General features: G+C 33.2%; 2 protein-coding genes across 2 annotated transcripts; both read right to left on the bottom strand.

The window, feature by feature from the left end:
* Positions 1 to 536: 536 nt before the first annotated feature.
* LOC123913757 (chromatin-remodeling complex subunit ies6-like) lies at positions 537 to 3,684 on the bottom strand. The gene is made up of 4 exons (XM_045964603.1): positions 3,562 to 3,684; positions 3,292 to 3,476; positions 2,459 to 2,526; positions 537 to 905 (listed from the first exon to the last, which is right to left on the bottom strand). Exons 2-4 carry the CDS (start codon positions 3,464 to 3,466, stop codon positions 774 to 776), a joined length of 375 nt encoding a protein of 124 aa, XP_045820559.1. The 5' UTR covers positions 3,467 to 3,476; positions 3,562 to 3,684; the 3' UTR covers positions 537 to 773.
* Positions 3,685 to 4,430: 746 nt separating this feature from the next.
* LOC123913756 (subtilisin-like protease SBT5.3) lies at positions 4,431 to 18,491 on the bottom strand. Its single transcript, XM_045964601.1, has 11 exons — positions 18,247 to 18,491; positions 18,055 to 18,167; positions 17,862 to 17,959; positions 17,599 to 17,766; positions 14,246 to 14,354; positions 12,470 to 13,007; positions 6,454 to 6,548; positions 6,086 to 6,331; positions 5,762 to 5,876; positions 5,451 to 5,664; positions 4,431 to 5,141 (listed from the first exon to the last, which is right to left on the bottom strand). Exons 1-11 carry the CDS (start codon positions 18,334 to 18,336, stop codon positions 4,606 to 4,608), a joined length of 2,322 nt encoding a protein of 773 aa, XP_045820557.1. The 5' UTR covers positions 18,337 to 18,491; the 3' UTR covers positions 4,431 to 4,605.

Below are 18,491 nucleotides of genomic sequence, written 5' to 3'. Positions count from 1 at the left end.
AGAACACGATTTTAGATGCTTGAAACCATATGCTTGCCTTCGTATTTATAGTAGTAGAATAACTTGGGCTTCAAGACAAAATTAGGGCTTTTGCACTTGTGTGTCTATGTGGTAAAAGACCAAGTTAAAGAACCCTATAGTCCAGGGGATAAAGTGCGAATAAAATATGTATATCTAATAGAGGAAATGTTATCACAAATTAAGAAGCTCCTGTATATTGTTACAGCATACTCATTTACATATTGGTATACTCTTAAATTGATCCCACCAGTTTAGGCTATTTTGCACAATTGCGTTTTTGACTATGTACCTTTGAATTCTTCAGTTCATTCTTTCTATGTACCACTTCAAATACTGGAGATCAATATTCACATGTTATTCATGATTTTGCAACTTGATAGACTGTTATTATGGTTGGATAAATGAAAAATAATAATCATAATTTTAGTGTTATAGTTAAGGTTTAATTTGATTTCCCTGACATTGGAAGTTTATGCAATGCATTCTTAGGCAAGTTATAAACGTTGGCACTATAATACAAGAAAGTAATTGATAACTATTCATGCATATATGGAATAAGATGATTAGGAAACTGTTAATCATTGTTTTATTCCATATAGGAAATTTACAAACATTCTGCTAATCATCTTTAAGCTATTCCAAACACCTCCTAAATCTATTTAACATCTTAAAAGATTTAATACAGCAATTGATAAAAGAAAACATCAAGGAATAAGAATAAGGTGTCTCAGAAGTCAGGGTAAGTGACAGAACTACTTAAGAACAACTGCTGCATTCCTCAGAGATAGGTATCTTTGCACATTATCATTAGGAAGTGCTCTGATCGTCTTGAAAACGTCAGTATTCGCGTACCGGAGATTAGTCTTAGGATCATAGTAAGGTGCCTGCACGGTAAATGATTAGTTAATTCTCTAGTACAAATGCTTATTATCCCATGGTATAATTATATCACCCTTACCATTTTCTTAGTTAGTTAAATAATTAATTAAGCCAATATGGTTCACACCAAGCAATATAATATCCATAAACATGTTTTAGTCGTTGGTTGATTTAGCATGAAGCCAATTTAATTGAAACGGTAAACTTAAGTCAAGCCTGCATAACAACATCCTTAAAAGGACAGCATCACACACACATCTAAAAAACCAGTGTGAAGTTCAACAATTACAAAGAAATCAAGTTCAACCAGTGTAACTAAATAAGATATCATTCAAGTTGTTCGCATAATCCTAAATCAATCTAGTATTTGTTGTACAATTCATCCGCAGCACTCTTTGGAGTAAGGAAAACAAGAATTATAAAGAGAAGATAAACAATGCAGAATACAAATACTTGACAACGGTTCTTAATTTCAGACATTCATCAACTAAGATAATAGACCCAAATTCCTACCAAACTTATACTTTTAAATTAGGAAAAGTTGAAAGCATTTCAGTTCCAATTATCGACAGGATATATACAATGTATCATGTCTTAAATTACCCTACACTTTCACAATTCTAAGAATACCCAAATCAAGCAGTGCAAGAAAGATAAACATCAGATTATAGTAAAACAAACATAACAAACTACCACCTACTCAAACAATTTAACAATGTCAGTAGTAATATGTCAGTGGAAAAAAGTCAGTAACAGATAGTAATCTTCACCCGACTAAAGGAAAACCCTGCTCAGCAGTGAATTAATTATATATCTTCATCCGACTAAAGGAAAACCCTGGTCAGCAGTGATTTAATTATATAATGGCTACTATAGTGAGATGCAACTGCAGAAGATAAAAGTGCCTGGAACATTTAAGTAAATGTCATGGACATTTAAGCACATTATCTGTTGATTATGCTGGTAAAAAGCAATTACTGTTGAACACTGAAGGAATGTAAAATTGAGTACTCTACTGGGCCTTCTAAGATGAAAATCAATAGTTCTTTGTTATGAAGCACGGATACTCCTTGTATTAGGCGTGTCCCGGTATCGGACACGACAATGACACTTATAATTACATAGAATTATGACATTTATTCAAATAATTATTGATGTCAACGTGTCAGTCTCTGTGCCGTGTTTGTGTCCGTGCTTCATAGGTTCTTTGAGAAGACATAGCAACAAGCAAAATCACACAGTCGAATATTTCTTTTATCATCACAAGTAATTAGAAGATATCTTTTATCATCACAAGTAATTAGAATATATCTTTTATCATCACAAGTAATTATTAGAAGATAAAATCAAACAAAAATTTGAATGTTAGCACAAAAGCAATATGTATGTGATTCTTTAAGTTTCAATTTCAAATGCTATCAACAGATTCAATAAGATGTTAAAGTATTACTAGTGACAAGAAAAAGATAGAGATTTTTGAAAACTTCATCAACAAATGAAAAAACTTCCTCTTGAAGGGAAGTAGTACTAAACAAGAGAAATAAAGATCACTAAATACCTCGTAGCCTGTAATATCGCAAATTCTCTTGCAGGGATGCATAGAAGGAGGTGACTCAATATTCACATCTACAACACAATCCAACAAAAAAGAAAAAACAATTAAAATTCTTTTACATGGAAGGCACACATAACAACAAAAATTGGCATATATAAGTCTCCTACATTGATGTTAAACAATTAAAATTCTTTCAATTGACACATTGTTGAGAAGCACCATAGAACCCAACATATAGAAAAATAAACAAACTTTACTTTTAATGAGAAAAAGTTGATTACAATTGGTGTAAGATGCACTTTATATAGTGATTCTAACTAAACTAATGTTCTATTTGGCAATGCCAAATTTTGATCATATAGCTTATGACTTATAACTTATAAGCTCATAAGACAAAAGAGACTCGTTTGATAACTTCTTTTTTTCACGAGCTTATAGCTTATTTTGATAAGCTAACTCAATTAGCTTATAGCTTATCATTTTTCTCTCAATTTTACCCCTATCATCTTACATAAAAAAACTTAAATATTAATTAAACATATATTTCTTTTATCTCATTTCATATCTATATAAGCTAGCTCAACCGCTAATTTTGCCAAACACTACAAATTCAATCAACTAGTTTATTCGTCATAAGCTAGCTTATAATTTATTCACTATAAGTTCATCTTATAAGCTAGCTATCTGCTATTTTTTGCCAAACAGATCCTAACAAACTTTAACTGATTTGTAACTGATAATAACCAACTTGTAACAACATATAACAAACTCCAATAATATCTAACAAATCTCAAATCATATCCAAAAATTATTATAACATAAATTATTTTACTCACAATTGGGTTCATCAGGAGGGTAATTCTGGTAATTCTCAGCTTGAATAATCTGCTTAAGATGTTTCCAGTGTCTACCACGTGATTGACCTTTAGGGTATTTATCATACATTTGAATTCTCTTAAAACTAAGATAGTTAGGTAACACTAACTCTGCTTCAATTACCTCTGTCTCCATTTTCTTATACCTTCACCAAAAACCAATTAATAATAACAACAACAATAAAACCGTACCATTGATTGAAACCAAAAACAGCGTTTGTGCAATGTTACCTTTTCTGATCGGCGTTCGCAGGTTCTGAGGCTTCTCGCTTCAAAGTTCCGTCGAAAATTTTACATTTCGCTAGTTTTCTAAATTTAACTGTTAATTCGGGCTTTCTATTCGGGTTGGGTTTTATGACCCGTATTATTTTATTTATTATATGTTGCTTTACTACCTACACCTTCCAGATTTTCTACCCACACTTTCCCTTGGTTTATTTTAAAACAAGTTCCTGAAAAATTTAAAAAGAAAAAGTAACTACATCTCTGAATTTGTTAGTAATTTTTCATTATATTTTTAGACTAAAAGTTTCACAAATAAAGGTTTGTTTTCCGAAGGCGTTTTGGAAAAAAAAAATAAGAGCCCGTTTGGAATAGCTTATTTTTTGAGTTTATGCAAAACAACTTATGCAAATAAATAAGTTTTTTATGTATTATTATAAATTGTGTAAAAAAAAATATATTATTATAAATTTGTCAAGGTAGTTTATGAAAAAATAACTTATAAAAATACAATTTTCGTTAGTTGGAACTTATAAATTAACATAAAAACTTATCTTTTTAGATAACCTGTTTTGTATAAGCTGATTATTCCAAACAGGCCCTAGGTAGAAGGAATAGAGATTTTTGAGTATTCATTTTTCTTCACAATTCATTTTATAGGATTTTGGAGGATATATTATATGAATTCTTCAAATTCTATCTATTGTTATAACATTCTAAAAATTAAAAATAATCATAAGTACTTATTTATCATTTTCTATAAAACACTCTAAAAAAATGTGAAAAATTTCTGTATTTTTCTCTCTACTTTCTCTCATCCAAACTCACAAACAAAGACTTTAATCAGAGTGGCAAAAAAGTTATTCATAGAAAACCAATTATGATAACATTATTTAATTGTTATTTTTTTTCTTCTCTTACACAATCATTGTAAGAGAAAATTCCCATACACGAAAATTTAATCAGTGGCTATATGATACAATTTGGAATAATAAGCCACAAATCAATTATAAATTTAAATTAGCTACTAAATCACTTCAATTTCTAGCTAAACTAGATAGCTTTCACAACTATTGGACTCTTAACATAATGTTTCCCATCAGACCAAACTAACTTTCCAAACACATAACTCTTTGTTGCTTTTCCTTTCTTCACCTTCAATTTTACCTCAAATCTCTTCTCTTCACCAACATGTTTGAACTCCAATACATTTGGCTTCACAGAAACAGTTATTCCATTTGGATTCTGAACATGAACAATGTATGTCGCTGGAGCACCAACGTTTTTTAATGTCCTTGTAACCGTCACCGACCGATTGAGATTTGGAACAGTAATTGAAGGATAGTTTAGGTTGATGATATTAAATTTTTTATGACATTGGTGAGGGGCTTTTAAAAACACTGACATTTGTGTTTCATTATAGCCTAAAGCACATAAGAAGTTGACGTAATCGTTCGTTGGTGTGTCGTAAACAAGACCAGGATCCATTGCTTTGTTTGGTTGAACATGTCCGGATCCGTAGCTAAATGGTGTTGTATGGATGAAAGTAGCATTCAGAATTGTCTCCGCTTCGTTGTCTAATGTTGTAGCTGAAAGTAATAGAGAACAATTATGACCATGTTGAGATGAATAATATATGGTCGCGAGACAAGAACTTTTATAGCGTTGAATCGTACGAAATTTTGTAACTTTGATATGCTTAATAAAATTTTAATTTGACAATTACATTGGTTAAATTCGCAATATACGGAAAGTTCATGGTTGTAAGTATGCAAAGTTGATATTGTTACTTACATCTGCATATAAATTCATGAGATTTAGATCTTACATGCTAAAGTTGACATTTCTTGGGATGCAAGAAAGGATTTGAAGTATTAGAAACATGAAGAATTTCTTACCGGTGGTCATGATAGCTGATTTAATAGCAGCAGGACTCCAAGAAGGATACAAGGCTTTCAAAAGGCCTACAATGCCCGAAATGTGAGGGCATGACATCGATGTGCCGGATATTGAGTTATACTGAATCCGGCGTTTGTCGAACTCTTGGTCAGTTGGCCCTTCAGCTTCAGTGTAGGCTGCTATAATTGACACTCCTGGTGCAGTAATATCAGGCTGAAAATTAAAACAAAATTTGTTACTTGTTAAATGTCTAAAACATAACAATAGATTACAAGAACAAAGCATTGCTTTTGTGAGTAATGATTAACACCTTTAGAATCTCAGGTACAATAGTGTTTGGTCCTTTGGATGAAAATGCTGCCATGAAAGGTGCTGGTTTAGTATGCAATTTTGTTGTTGGATATGTAATATAAGCCACTGGAGACCTAAAAATTAAGTCCAAACAATCAAGTTTAAGTTCAAGAAGTGCTATGCTGCTTTTGCCTTAATTAAAGACTAAACCAAATTTCGATTGGAAGGGGGCTGGAACTACTTGATGCCAAAACTGACCCCCAAACCAGATTAGGCGGTCCAATGGACCGGATACTGGTGGTAAAAACCAGACTAAACCAAATTAGAAAGCTAGATATCTTACTTGGTTGAGTTGACGTATTTGAAGACATCTACACCATCAGAGAAATTGATGTGAGAAGCAGGAAGAACATGAGGATCAGCTAAAATTTCATTTCCAGTAGTGATATCATTGGCAAGAACCATTCCTACAGCACCAGCTAGAAGAGCTTGTTCTCCTTTGTCTACTCTAGCATTTATTCCTCTCAGGCATAATACTATTTTACCCTTCACCTTGTTAGGGTCTAGTGTTCCATTCTGGCAAAGCACACTGCATTCATTTTTGAATTAGATCATATTACATTGCCTTCATATAAATTATATTCACTACTATTATAGTACTATGTTTATGTCAATTGATTCATCAATGATATTCAGTTGCTTGATACTTACGCGTCTTGAATTGTTGCACTTGCCAATTTAGCATCTGTTGCTTTAATAATTGGGTAGGATTTGTGTTTTAATCTTGTAGCTGATAAGCTTTCTCCCTTCAATTGAAGCAAACAACATTATTGTTAGTCAGTATATTCTTGTAATTGCAATAAACAAAAATTCAGAAAATTTTAATTTCATCTTACTGCTAGAAAATTGCATTAACTTGTGTATTGTTTAATTTCATGATAAGGCACTATTATGTAATCAAAGGGATTCAACCTAGCCTTATATTTTTTTTTATCTTGTGTTGTATGTGGTAAAAAACCTTGTATTGCAAGTAAGATGAATTTACATTATTGTTGTTGTAACACCCCGAACTAACTACCCTTAAAAACGTGATCTTAAAAACTTTTTAAAGATAAGTAGCCGGAGCGCTACGGAAAACATTTTCAAAAACGATCGTGCACATGACACGAAACGTCGCAGCGGAAAACATAACATAAAGGATTTTCAAGGCAATGAACAAAATAGTTCAAAAGATAATTCATTTACATAAAACATAAGTTAAGCTGTTCGCATCGATATACGACGGAATACAAACGATCCCCGACTCGATGTTACAAACTACCAGAGCACTAATATACATCTCAACCAATACTAAACTTAACAAAACTATACAAAGGTAGCCTACACTAGCTCCTCACCAAAAGTGCTCCACACCAAAACGATCTGCAGCTAAAGCTCGATCGAAACCACGACCTGAATACCTGAACCCCCAAAGGTCCAGCACATAACAATTAGGTAGAGAGTTAGTAAACATAATCACATACATACGAATATAGAAACGCACCTATATTCAACCTATCACGTATTACTAACTCACACACATGCCTCAATAGGTAATACACCAGATAACACATACTCACAAATACACAACCAGATAGTTTCACGTTGTTTCGGACAACACAAAGAACTCACATAACACATAACACATAATTGCACATTTACTCAAATGCGACTAATGCCAAACATTCAATGTCATGCCAACCTAGACACGACTAATGCATGTGGTACCATCTTCTTTATCAAGGAACTTACCATTGATATTCTTCTTTATTGGACAAGTCCAATATCCTTCTTTATCAGACAAGTCTGATATCCCTAAATAATGCATGAATTTATGAATGCCATGCATTTACCAAACATATGATAATCACTTAGCACGAAGCTACTGCTCACTACATGGATAACATAATCCATTAAACTTCTTTATCAGACAAACTGATATTCTTCTTTATCGGACAACCCGATATACAAAATACATATACTTCTTTGACATTTTATATAAATGCCATCACACAACACAATTATTAAACATATAATAATTCAAAACCAAAACAGAACCATGTTACAAGTGCCTAGATACACTTATAAACATCAACAACAAATGCTGTCGCAGAGGCCTTCGCTAAGCGAGGGCTTAGCGAGACATGGCGAACCTTACCAGGAAGTCACCTGCTCATGGCGAGCATTGGCGAGCTTCAGCGAACATGTTCGCTACAGCGAACTCCTGGTCGCTTAGCGAACTACACCAGAAAAATATTTGTTCTTGAGTTTCAATAAGGCGGTTTAACCTTGAATCCACTCAAAAATACATTCAAACATGTTATAAATTCTTATAAACAGCTAATTCAAGCATATATGGTATCAAGGAACATTAATCATCCCTTCCAAACATCCAAATACATCAAACAATCAAAATCATGTCAATTACTTGCAAAATAAGCAAAGTTGCATAAACATGCAAAACCATCATCAAACATATACATATTCCCTCCTAGATGTTCATTAAGCATACTAAGATGAAAAGACATGTTTATGATAAAGAAACTTCACCCAAACCCCAAAGAAATTGGATGAGAGAGTTCAGGAATGGAGGCTAGACACCTCCCCTCTCTTGGATCACCCAAGCTTATGCTTAACCACTCTCACCTTGGATTGAACGATGATTCTTGGCCTCTAAATCTCTTCTCCTTGCTCGTGTTCTTCTAGCCAAAACCCTAGCTTAGCTTGTTCTTGCTCCTAAGCTTACAACTTCTAAATTCTCATGAAAAATGAATTGTGAGACTATTCATGGTTTTGACTTGCTACTTATACTACTCTCCAATGGTCATGAACCAAGCCCAATGGCTTAGGCCCATTAAGCCCTATCACACGCCCCAAGCCCACTAACACGGCAAAGGTTTCGCTCACAAACTTATGTTCGCGATAAATAATTATACGTCGCGTAAATAAATATTTAACACTAACCCAAAATATATGCAAATATATAAAATATCGATTTACTAAAAATCGGGTCGTTACAACTCTACCCCCCTTAAAAGAATTTCGCCCTCGAAATTACCTAAGAGATAAAGCGGAGAACGAACCCTCAACGCGGCATCTTCGGTTTCTTGCATACCGGACTCTTGTGACCTTCCTCGCCACAATTGAAACAAAACACTTTCACCCGACAAGCATCGGCCTTGTGCCCAAACTGTCCACAACTGAAACACTTGTCGCTTTTCCTCGGGCAATCATATGACATATGACCCCGCTCTCCACATTTGTAACAACTTCCACTTCCTTGCTTCTTCTTTCCACTTCCATTGCCCTTGTTCTCATACGGCTTACCACGATCCAAACCTTTTCCTTTCCTATCATTCAGAGCCTTATAGTAGTTGGTCTTGGCTTTGCTATCTTCATCACAAATCCTTGCCTTAGTCATAAGGGTCGGAAAATCCCTGATTTCAGAAAATCCAATCAAAAGCTTGATATCCGGACGAAGTCCATTCTCAAACTTGACACACTTATCCTCTTCGGCTTCCACCGTGTTGTAGTGTGGACTAAACACACACAAAGCTTCAAACTTAGCCGAATACTCGGCGACCGATAAATTTCCTTGCTTGAGCTCCATGAACTCGATCACTTTCTTATTCTTCACATCAGCCGGAAAGTACTTCCTTAAAAATTCCCTTTTGAAAGTTTCCCAAACGATAGCAACACCGTCCACTCCTATCCTGAGTCTCACATTCCTCCACCAAACGATTGCCTCCTCTCTAAGGGCATAAGTTCCCAAAGTAGTCTTGTTCTCCTCAGAACAACCCATTGCTTCAAAGATGATCTCAACCTCATCTAACCACCTGATAGCTCCCTCCGGGTTATAGCCCCCGGTAAACAGAGTTGGTTTATGCGACATAAACCTTTCCAATCTTTTCTCACTATCCCTTCCCGGGTCATTATCCCTTACCACCAATGTAGTCAAAGCAGTCAAAGCTTGTGCAATCTGAGCGTTGGTCCTAGCAGCAGCCATGATTCCTGAACGAATCACAACTCGACGTTAGAATGTATTAACAGTGTACCCAACACATGCTTCATACAAGAGAAAGAAAATCCTAATGGCTCACATGAACCGACCTGCTCTGATACCAACTATTGTAACACCCCGAACTAACTACCCTTAAAAACGTGATCTTAAAAACTTTTTAAAGATAAGTAGCCGGAGCGCTACGGAAAACATTTTCAAAAACGATCGTGCACATGACACGAAACGTCGCAGCGGAAAACATAACATAAAGGATTTTCAAGGCAATGAACAAAATAGTTCAAAAGATAATTCATTTACATAAAACATAAGTTAAGCTGTTCGCATCGATATACGACGGAATACAAACGATCCCCGACTCGATGTTACAAACTACCAGAGCACTAATATACATCTCAACCAATACTAAACTTAACAAAACTATACAAAGGTAGCCTACACTAGCTCCTCACCAAAAGTGCTCCACACCAAAACGATCTGCAGCTAAAGCTCGATCGAAACCACGACCTGAATACCTGAACCCCCAAAGGTCCAGCACATAACAATTAGGTAGAGAGTTAGTAAACATAATCACATACATACGAATATAGAAACGCACCTATATTCAACCTATCACGTATTACTAACTCACACACATGCCTCAATAGGTAATACACCAGATAACACATACTCACAAATACACAACCAGATAGTTTCACGTCGTTTCGGACAACACAAAGAACTCACATAACACATAACACATAATTGCACATTTACTCAAATGCGACTAATGCCAAACATTCAATGTCATGCCAACCTAGACACGACTAATGCATGTGGTACCATCTTCTTTATCAAGGAACTTACCATTGATATTCTTCTTTATTGGACAAGTCCAATATCCTTCTTTATCAGACAAGTCTGATATCCCTAAATAATGCATGAATTTATGAATGCCATGCATTTACCAAACATATGATAATCACTTAGCACGAAGCTACTGCTCACTACATGGATAACATAATCCATTAAACTTCTTTATCAGACAAACTGATATTCTTCTTTATCGGACAACCCGATATACAAAATACATATACTTCTTTGACATTTTATATAAATGCCATCACACAACACAATTATTAAACATATAATAATTCAAAACCAAAACAGAACCATGTTACAAGTGCCTAGATACACTTATAAACATCAACAACAAATGCTGTCGCAGAGGCTTTCGCTAAGCGAGGGCTTAGCGAGACATGGCGAACCGTACCAGGAAGTCACCTGCTCATGGCGAGCATTGGCGAGCTTCAGCGAACATGTTCGCTACAGCGAACTCCTGGTCGCTTAGCGAACTACACCAGAAAAATATCTGTTCTTGAGTTTCAATAAGGCGGTTTAACCTTGAATCCACTCAAAAATACATTCAAACATGTTATAAATTCTTATAAACAGCTAATTCAAGCATATATGGTATCAAGGAACATTAATCATCCCTTCCAAACATCCAAATACATCAAACAATCAAAATCATGTCAATTACTTGCAAAATAAGCAAAGTTGCATAAACATGCAAAACCATCATCAAACATATACATATTCCCTCCTAGATGTTCATTAAGCATACTAAGATGAAAAGACATGTTTATGATAAAGAAACTTCACCCAAACCCCAAAGAAATTGGATGAGAGAGTTCAGGAATGGAGGCTAGACACCTCCCCTCTCTTGGATCACCCAAGCTTATGCTTAACCACTCTCACCTTGGATTGAACGATGATTCTTGGCCTCTAAATCTCTTCTCCTTGCTCGTGTTCTTCTAGCCAAAACCCTAGCTTAGCTTGTTCTTGCTCCTAAGCTTACAACTTCTAAATTCTCATGAAAAATGAATTGTGAGACTATTCATGGTTTTGACTTGCTACTTATACTACTCTCCAATGGTCATGAACCAAGCCCAATGGCTTAAGCCCATTAAGCCCTATCACACGCCCCAAGCCCACTAACACGGCAAAGGTTTCGCTCACAAACTTATGTTCGCGATAAATAATTATACGTCGCGTAAATAAATATTTAACACTAACCCAAAATATATGCAAATATATAAAATATCGATTTACTAAAAATCGGGTCGTTACAGTTGTCACAAGTTATTGGCTAAAAGGGTAGATCACTGTTCCTTTCACTTTCAATTTTAGTGCTTATAATGGTAATTTAATGTATAAACAATGAAAAACAAAGGGTGCTCATTATTCCCTCTATCCTTAATTATAAGCAAAAGTCAATTTTTCAGATTCATCGAATAACTAATGTATCTGGTCTATTGTAGACCACATACATCAGTTATTGAATGAATTTGAAAAGTAGACTTTTGCTTATAGTTAAGGATAGATGGAGTATGTAATGTGACTCCCTAAGTCATGCACAAAGAATCTTACGCATTTATGCAGTCAACTCATCATAGGTCAGTTGTAGGGTCAAAATCGGATGATCCAGATTTTAATGTAGGTTTTAACTTTTTTTAAAATATCTAAAATACCGAGTTTTTTCAAATCCAACAACTATGGATGTGATGACTGCTTGAATGTGTGGAATTGCTAACCGCACGCAATCCACATCCAAGATTATTGTCAAATAGGAAAATTGTCACCAAAATTGGACATAATAGTATTACATTGTCTAGAAGAGAGACAAACCTTGAACCTTAAATTGTTACCAAGAACAACATAACTAGGAAACTCTCTATCCATTGTGCTAGCACCAACTGTAATATACCAAGGAGCTAGATTTTCTGCAGTAGCTTCATTTGGTCCACTATTTCCAGCAGAACAAACAACAACAATACCTTTCTTAGCAGCATGAAAAGATCCAATAGCAACACTATCATTGAAAAGGTTAGAAGCAGAACCACCAAGTGACAAAGACAAGACATCAACACCATCATGGATAGCCATATCAAAAGCTGCAAGTATGTCTGCATCAAAACACTCGTCGCCATTAACGGGAGGCCAACAAACTTTGTATGATGCAACTCTTGCTCTTGGTGAACCACCCTTTGCTGTTCCATTTCCTTGACCAAAGACATTTACACCTTGTACCATGTTTCCACCTGCTGTTGAAAGAGTGTGTGATCCATGGCCTTCATTGTCGCGAGGTGTCTCAAAGGTTGAGTTTAGTGGGGTGGTTACTCTTGATGCATAGCCTTTGTTAAAATATCTTGCTCCAATTAGTTTCCTGTTTTGTCCATACACATAGTAGAGATACGAGTTTAGATGAATTAGATTTCAGAAGTTCGTTAAGACAAGAAAAACTTCTAAGACTTACAAATCTCCTACGAAGATAATTTAACGAATTTCTTATATTAGTAGGTAGGATTTGAATTTATGTATCTATTAAGTAAATGTTAAATTCTTAGCATCTGTTTTGTTTGGCGTTTGGAGGCTCAAACGCACGTCCAACTTTAGTTTTGTTGTGAATTCTTAGAACATTTAAAACGGAGCTTCTGCGCAGACGCGAAAAACTGCTATGATTTTGGGTGGATGCAAGTCTAATTGATGCAAAACCAAACATGTACTTGCGAATAGACCATTTTTCATTGACAATATTTTTTTTATTTTATAATTAATATTTTTTGGAACACTTTTACCTTTAGCATTTGTGTTTCTATCATGGCAATATAATTGACAAGGATTTGGATCTTTCTTTGGTTACAACAAGGATTTGGATCTTTCTTTAAGGCATGATTATGTCATAAAAAGAAAAACATGGACTTTATCACACATAAAGTAATATGAAAGGAATATAAAGGTTAAAAACATCCTTTTCGTAATAAGAAAACGTATTGTAATTATTAGTCAACTATATATGTTAAAAGCATTTTTTATTTATTTATTTTCTTATGGAAAAAATACCGTTTTGCAATATGAAAATGCATATTATTTATTTGTATTGGTCCCAAAAAAGCAATATGAACTAAATATAGAGAGGTGAAATAAAATGTGCCAATATAGGCTAGGTCGGCTAAGGATGTGGATCCTCTATTCTAAAGGTAGGGCAATTTTAGGTAAAATTTGAATAAAAATATGAGAGACGATGATATTTAAAATGGGAAAAAAAAAGTGAAAGACGAGAGATATCGAGAAAGATAGACAAATAAAAGTTAAAGGATCTTTATATATCATCTAATTAGAATTAGTTTAGCCTACATTTATTAGATTACATATTTTTTAAAATAGATAATTTTATCACTTTTTAAATCATCTAAAACACATTTTAAGCCTAATAGATGGACTCATTTGACCAAAAAGTGGTATATTTGTAAAAATTAAAAGCAAAAATACTTTTTTTACAGGGATCAAAAATAAAAATGTGGAATATTTAACATGGATTACGCCATATATATTCAAACCTTTTTAGAATAGTTGAGAAAGGAAAAAGAATAAATAAAGGAGTTATTAGAAGATGCATGTTACCTATTGCAATGAAAACCATGATCACTCCCTTTACCACATATTCCTCTCCACTTTGATGGAATTGGTCCAAACCCTTCATCACTAAAGCTCTTAGATTCAGGCCAAACACCTAGAAGGATCAAAAGTAAATAGTGTGGATAAATTAAAGTAAGATAAACCACTAAGAAGAAGCATATGATGTTTTCTCTCCCCACTTCCAGTGAATCTTTTATACCCCCAATATTCTAATTTTGCCCTTGCAGAAAAATTCGGTTCGCAGAAACCGAATTTTTACTAGTGCAAATTCAGAGTAAATTTCGGTTTTTAGAAACCGAAATTTGTTTTCAAGACAAAAAAAAAAAACTTCGGTTTCTACGAACCGAAGTTTTTTCAAGGGCAAAATTGGAAATTCAGAGGGATAAAAGATTCACGGGGTGGGGAGAGAAAACATGGAAGCATATAGTAGTAAATTGGAAAATTCTACTCTTTGTCCCATTCTCATATTGGCCTATCTAGATGGTCCTATATTAGCCCTCATTGGCCACTTACTTTATTTTGAGGATGGCTACAGTTTAGGAGAATTTTGAATCGCAATTAAGCTGATGTATGAACAATAATTTTCTTATTGGTGAGCGTATCTTGTCTTCATTGGATTGGAATTTTGACAAACCCCACCTTGGCATATTCACAACCCCACCTCTCACTTGATAAACACCCCATTTTTGGTTTTATTCATATTATAATAATAATGAACTGCAAGTCACAATATAATTATATATTACTTCGGTTCCAATCAAGAATGAATGATTAATTTGGATCTTATATAATATCTTGCGTCACGGGGACAGTAACTTATTCACATTGAACTTAAAAACAACTCTTTTACAAATGAATTTGACGCTGTACTTTAATCCAACACCTTAAGATATTAGATTTATGAGTTCTCTCACTTATAAAGTGATAAACCTAAACCTCCATTTTTTTAAACAATGTAAGAGTTAACTCACCTCACACTTACAGCAACAATATCTACTTCAAGTATAAGTCATTCGATTCTTTATGCTCCCCTCAAGCGAAAATTTTCTTCATTCTACTTTTTTAAGTAATGTACGACTTAAGTCACATTACACTTATCACAACACAAAATTATATTATGTTTTAATAGGCTAAGTTTTACATTATGTTGTATTTTTTTTTATTGTGACTAAATTCATACACATTAAAGTTATGTTAAGTGTGGAAAATTTGAACTTATGATTTTAATATGTCTCACTCTAGTAACTACCAACTAAGCTATATTACAAGACATCATGTACTTTTTCTTTTTAGGATAGAACAAATAACAAACCATGCATATGCACAGACGCGCGTTTCGTCGTGTTAGTTTGTATATTATTATGCATTTTTGAGGGCTAAGTTTTAAATTAGTCCTTGAAAATATGTATAATTGGTCATTATAGACTTTTTTTTTTGGTAGAATGTCATTATAGACTTTTCAATGGTGATTAAATGGAGTGAAGGTTGGCTACACGATTCCAAGCACAAAAAGTATTGCTACTAGCTACTACGATTTTTCTAAAGATGAGATTCAGACGTTAACGCTGACTAAAACAAAAGACATTACCGTAATACAAAAGCATTGTACTTGACACTCTATTATCCAATGACGGCCAGATTCAAACAAATAATATATACTACTAATCTAATCTTATGAAATCAACCTTTTCAGCTAAAAAAATAATATCAAACTCTGATTAGTCGTTATTTCTGTGGGGGACAAAGATATATACAATCATAATTTTGTTCATCCTCTCCATGTCACATGTGTGTATCAGGGACGGATCTAGACCTAATATATTGGTGTGGCTAAAAAAATTATGTTCACAAACTTTATAGTTAAAAAAAAAATCACGCTTGCAGATTAGTTGAAGAAATAGTTTTATCTCTATAAAACACATTAAAAAAATAACCAAATAACAAACAAAAAAAAATCATATTTGTAGTTGTAGAGTTGAGAGGAAAGTAAAAGAATAAAATTTAATATGTTATTGAGATCAATTAAAATTAACAGTCTTATCAATAAAAGTGTATAAACCTTTAATGATAAATTTTAAATTATCCGATAAATTTAAAATCAAAACTTTAATGTTGGTGAGTTTCAATAACATATCAAATTATTTTAAATTTTTGTAAAATTTTACATGAATTATCTAGATGATATAAATTTTAAATTTAACGATAAATTTTGTAAATTTTATACTCGTTAAAATGTTACCGGTATAATTTAATTTCTCTAATATATATATTGATCACTTCTTTATAAAAAAGAATTACCACAACTATTATTCTTGATTCTTTGTAGTTAACTAGCAACAAGGCAGCAATTTCTTTGTAAGAAAAAGAAATTAAAAGCCAAAAAACAACCTATATAGGACTTGAACTCAAGACCCTTGAGTAAATGGGGGGATACATAACCAATAAGCCAAAAGAACAATTGTGTTAACATTAGTAGTTATACATATATATACAATAATTCTGGTGTGGCTATAGCCACACTCAATCCCTACATGCATCCGTCCCTGGTGTGTATGAGTCAACGATCTAGAATCAATAATAATAATAATAATAATAATATTATGTTTGGTCGCCGTGAATATAACTCAATAAAGACATTATATATTTTTGTAAAGGAGAGACATTACATATTATGTGCAGGGACTAGAGTTTGAATCCCGATACTTCAATTATTCACCTTAAAGGGTAAAATTACAGTCACTAGACTACTTGACAAAAAATAATAATATGTTTGTATGAAGTGTGAGTTAGACATATGAACAAAAAATGAATATTAAAGAACATATAAATGTATATTTTATATTTTATATTTTATATTTTAGATAAAGATCCGGTGTTTAAGTGACTTATTATAATTTGAAGAAAATTATAATTTGAAGAAATACTTAAGCCCAAATTATTATTTTTTAACCACACTCACAAGATGTAGTGTTTTAAATTTATTTTTCTTTTAATTTTTTGATCGGTGTATATACCTAAATTTTATGTGTTTTAAATTTATTTTTCTTTTAATTTTTTGATCAGTGTGTAGTATATACCTAAATTTTATGTTTAAATGCTTGTGTTCATGTAAGACTTTCCTTAATTTGTTCATTGTGAAATGTGACCATTGCTTTAGACCATCATTGTGTGATCCAAAATAATAATAATATTATTATTACATTGCCAACTTGTTTTTCTTTTTTCTTTTTTGTTTTGGTACAAACATTGCAACTTGTTATTGGTGGTATCTTTGAAAATAAAAATTATAAAATTTTATAAAGAAAAAAAAAGAAAAAAAAAACAAATAAGAATGTGACCTGTATCAAGGTTTGCTATAATGACACCATCACCAAATCTGGCTTTGTTCCATATTGAGTTAGATGAAATCACCCCATAATTATCTTCTAACCCCATGAATCCCCATGAACGAGTTGTATGCAATTTCCTTCCATTGTTTTCAAACACTGACAACACTTTTGGATGTTCTACAACAAACAAGTTTACACAAAAAGGTATCAGAATAAAACAACCACAGAACATAGAAAAAAACAGAGTACAATGTTCTGTTCTTAGCACTAACTTGCTATCTCAGCTGCTATTTCTTCTTTCAAATTTGCAGCAAAACCATTTATATGTCTTGTGTAAGAGTAAAAAATTGAATCTTTTGCTGTATCAGAACTACAAATAAATAAAACTCAACCATTTCAATTATCAAAAAATAAATAATTGAGGATTTTTTATTATATAATATATAGTTTTTTGAATTTGAATACCTTCCTAAGAAAGATCCTAGAAACTCATAGTGAGAATTTGTTACACTGTTAAAGTCAACTGAAGACATTTCCGAAGAATCATGTGAATGGCTTCCTAAGTATACCACATATGACTACAACAAAAATGGAAGAATTATTAGTAGAGATTTTAAAGATTAATAATGCAAATAGAAAATTGAAGTTATGTTTCACCTTTTTTTTGTCTGCAAAAGATGGTGTGTGATGCAGAGAGACAAGAAGAATTAGGAGGAGAAAGTAAAGGATAGGAGTTGGTGACCCCATTGGTTTGAGAAATTCAGCTCCTTTGTTTTTGGTTTGTTTTTCAATGCAACAGAAGTACAACCTTTTGTTTTATAAAGGGAACAGTGTGAAGATTACCCTGCTTCTCAAAAGAGCAATGTCTTTTATCGGAAAAATGCTAAACAGTGATCTGAAGT

The sequence above is a fragment of the Trifolium pratense genome, linkage group LG3 (assembly GCF_020283565.1).
Source record: "Trifolium pratense cultivar HEN17-A07 linkage group LG3, ARS_RC_1.1, whole genome shotgun sequence".
NCBI lineage: Eukaryota > Viridiplantae > Streptophyta > Magnoliopsida > Fabales > Fabaceae > Trifolium > Trifolium pratense.
Note: the sequence above shows the minus strand (reverse complement) of the source record. Positions and strands in the feature narration are given on the sequence as shown.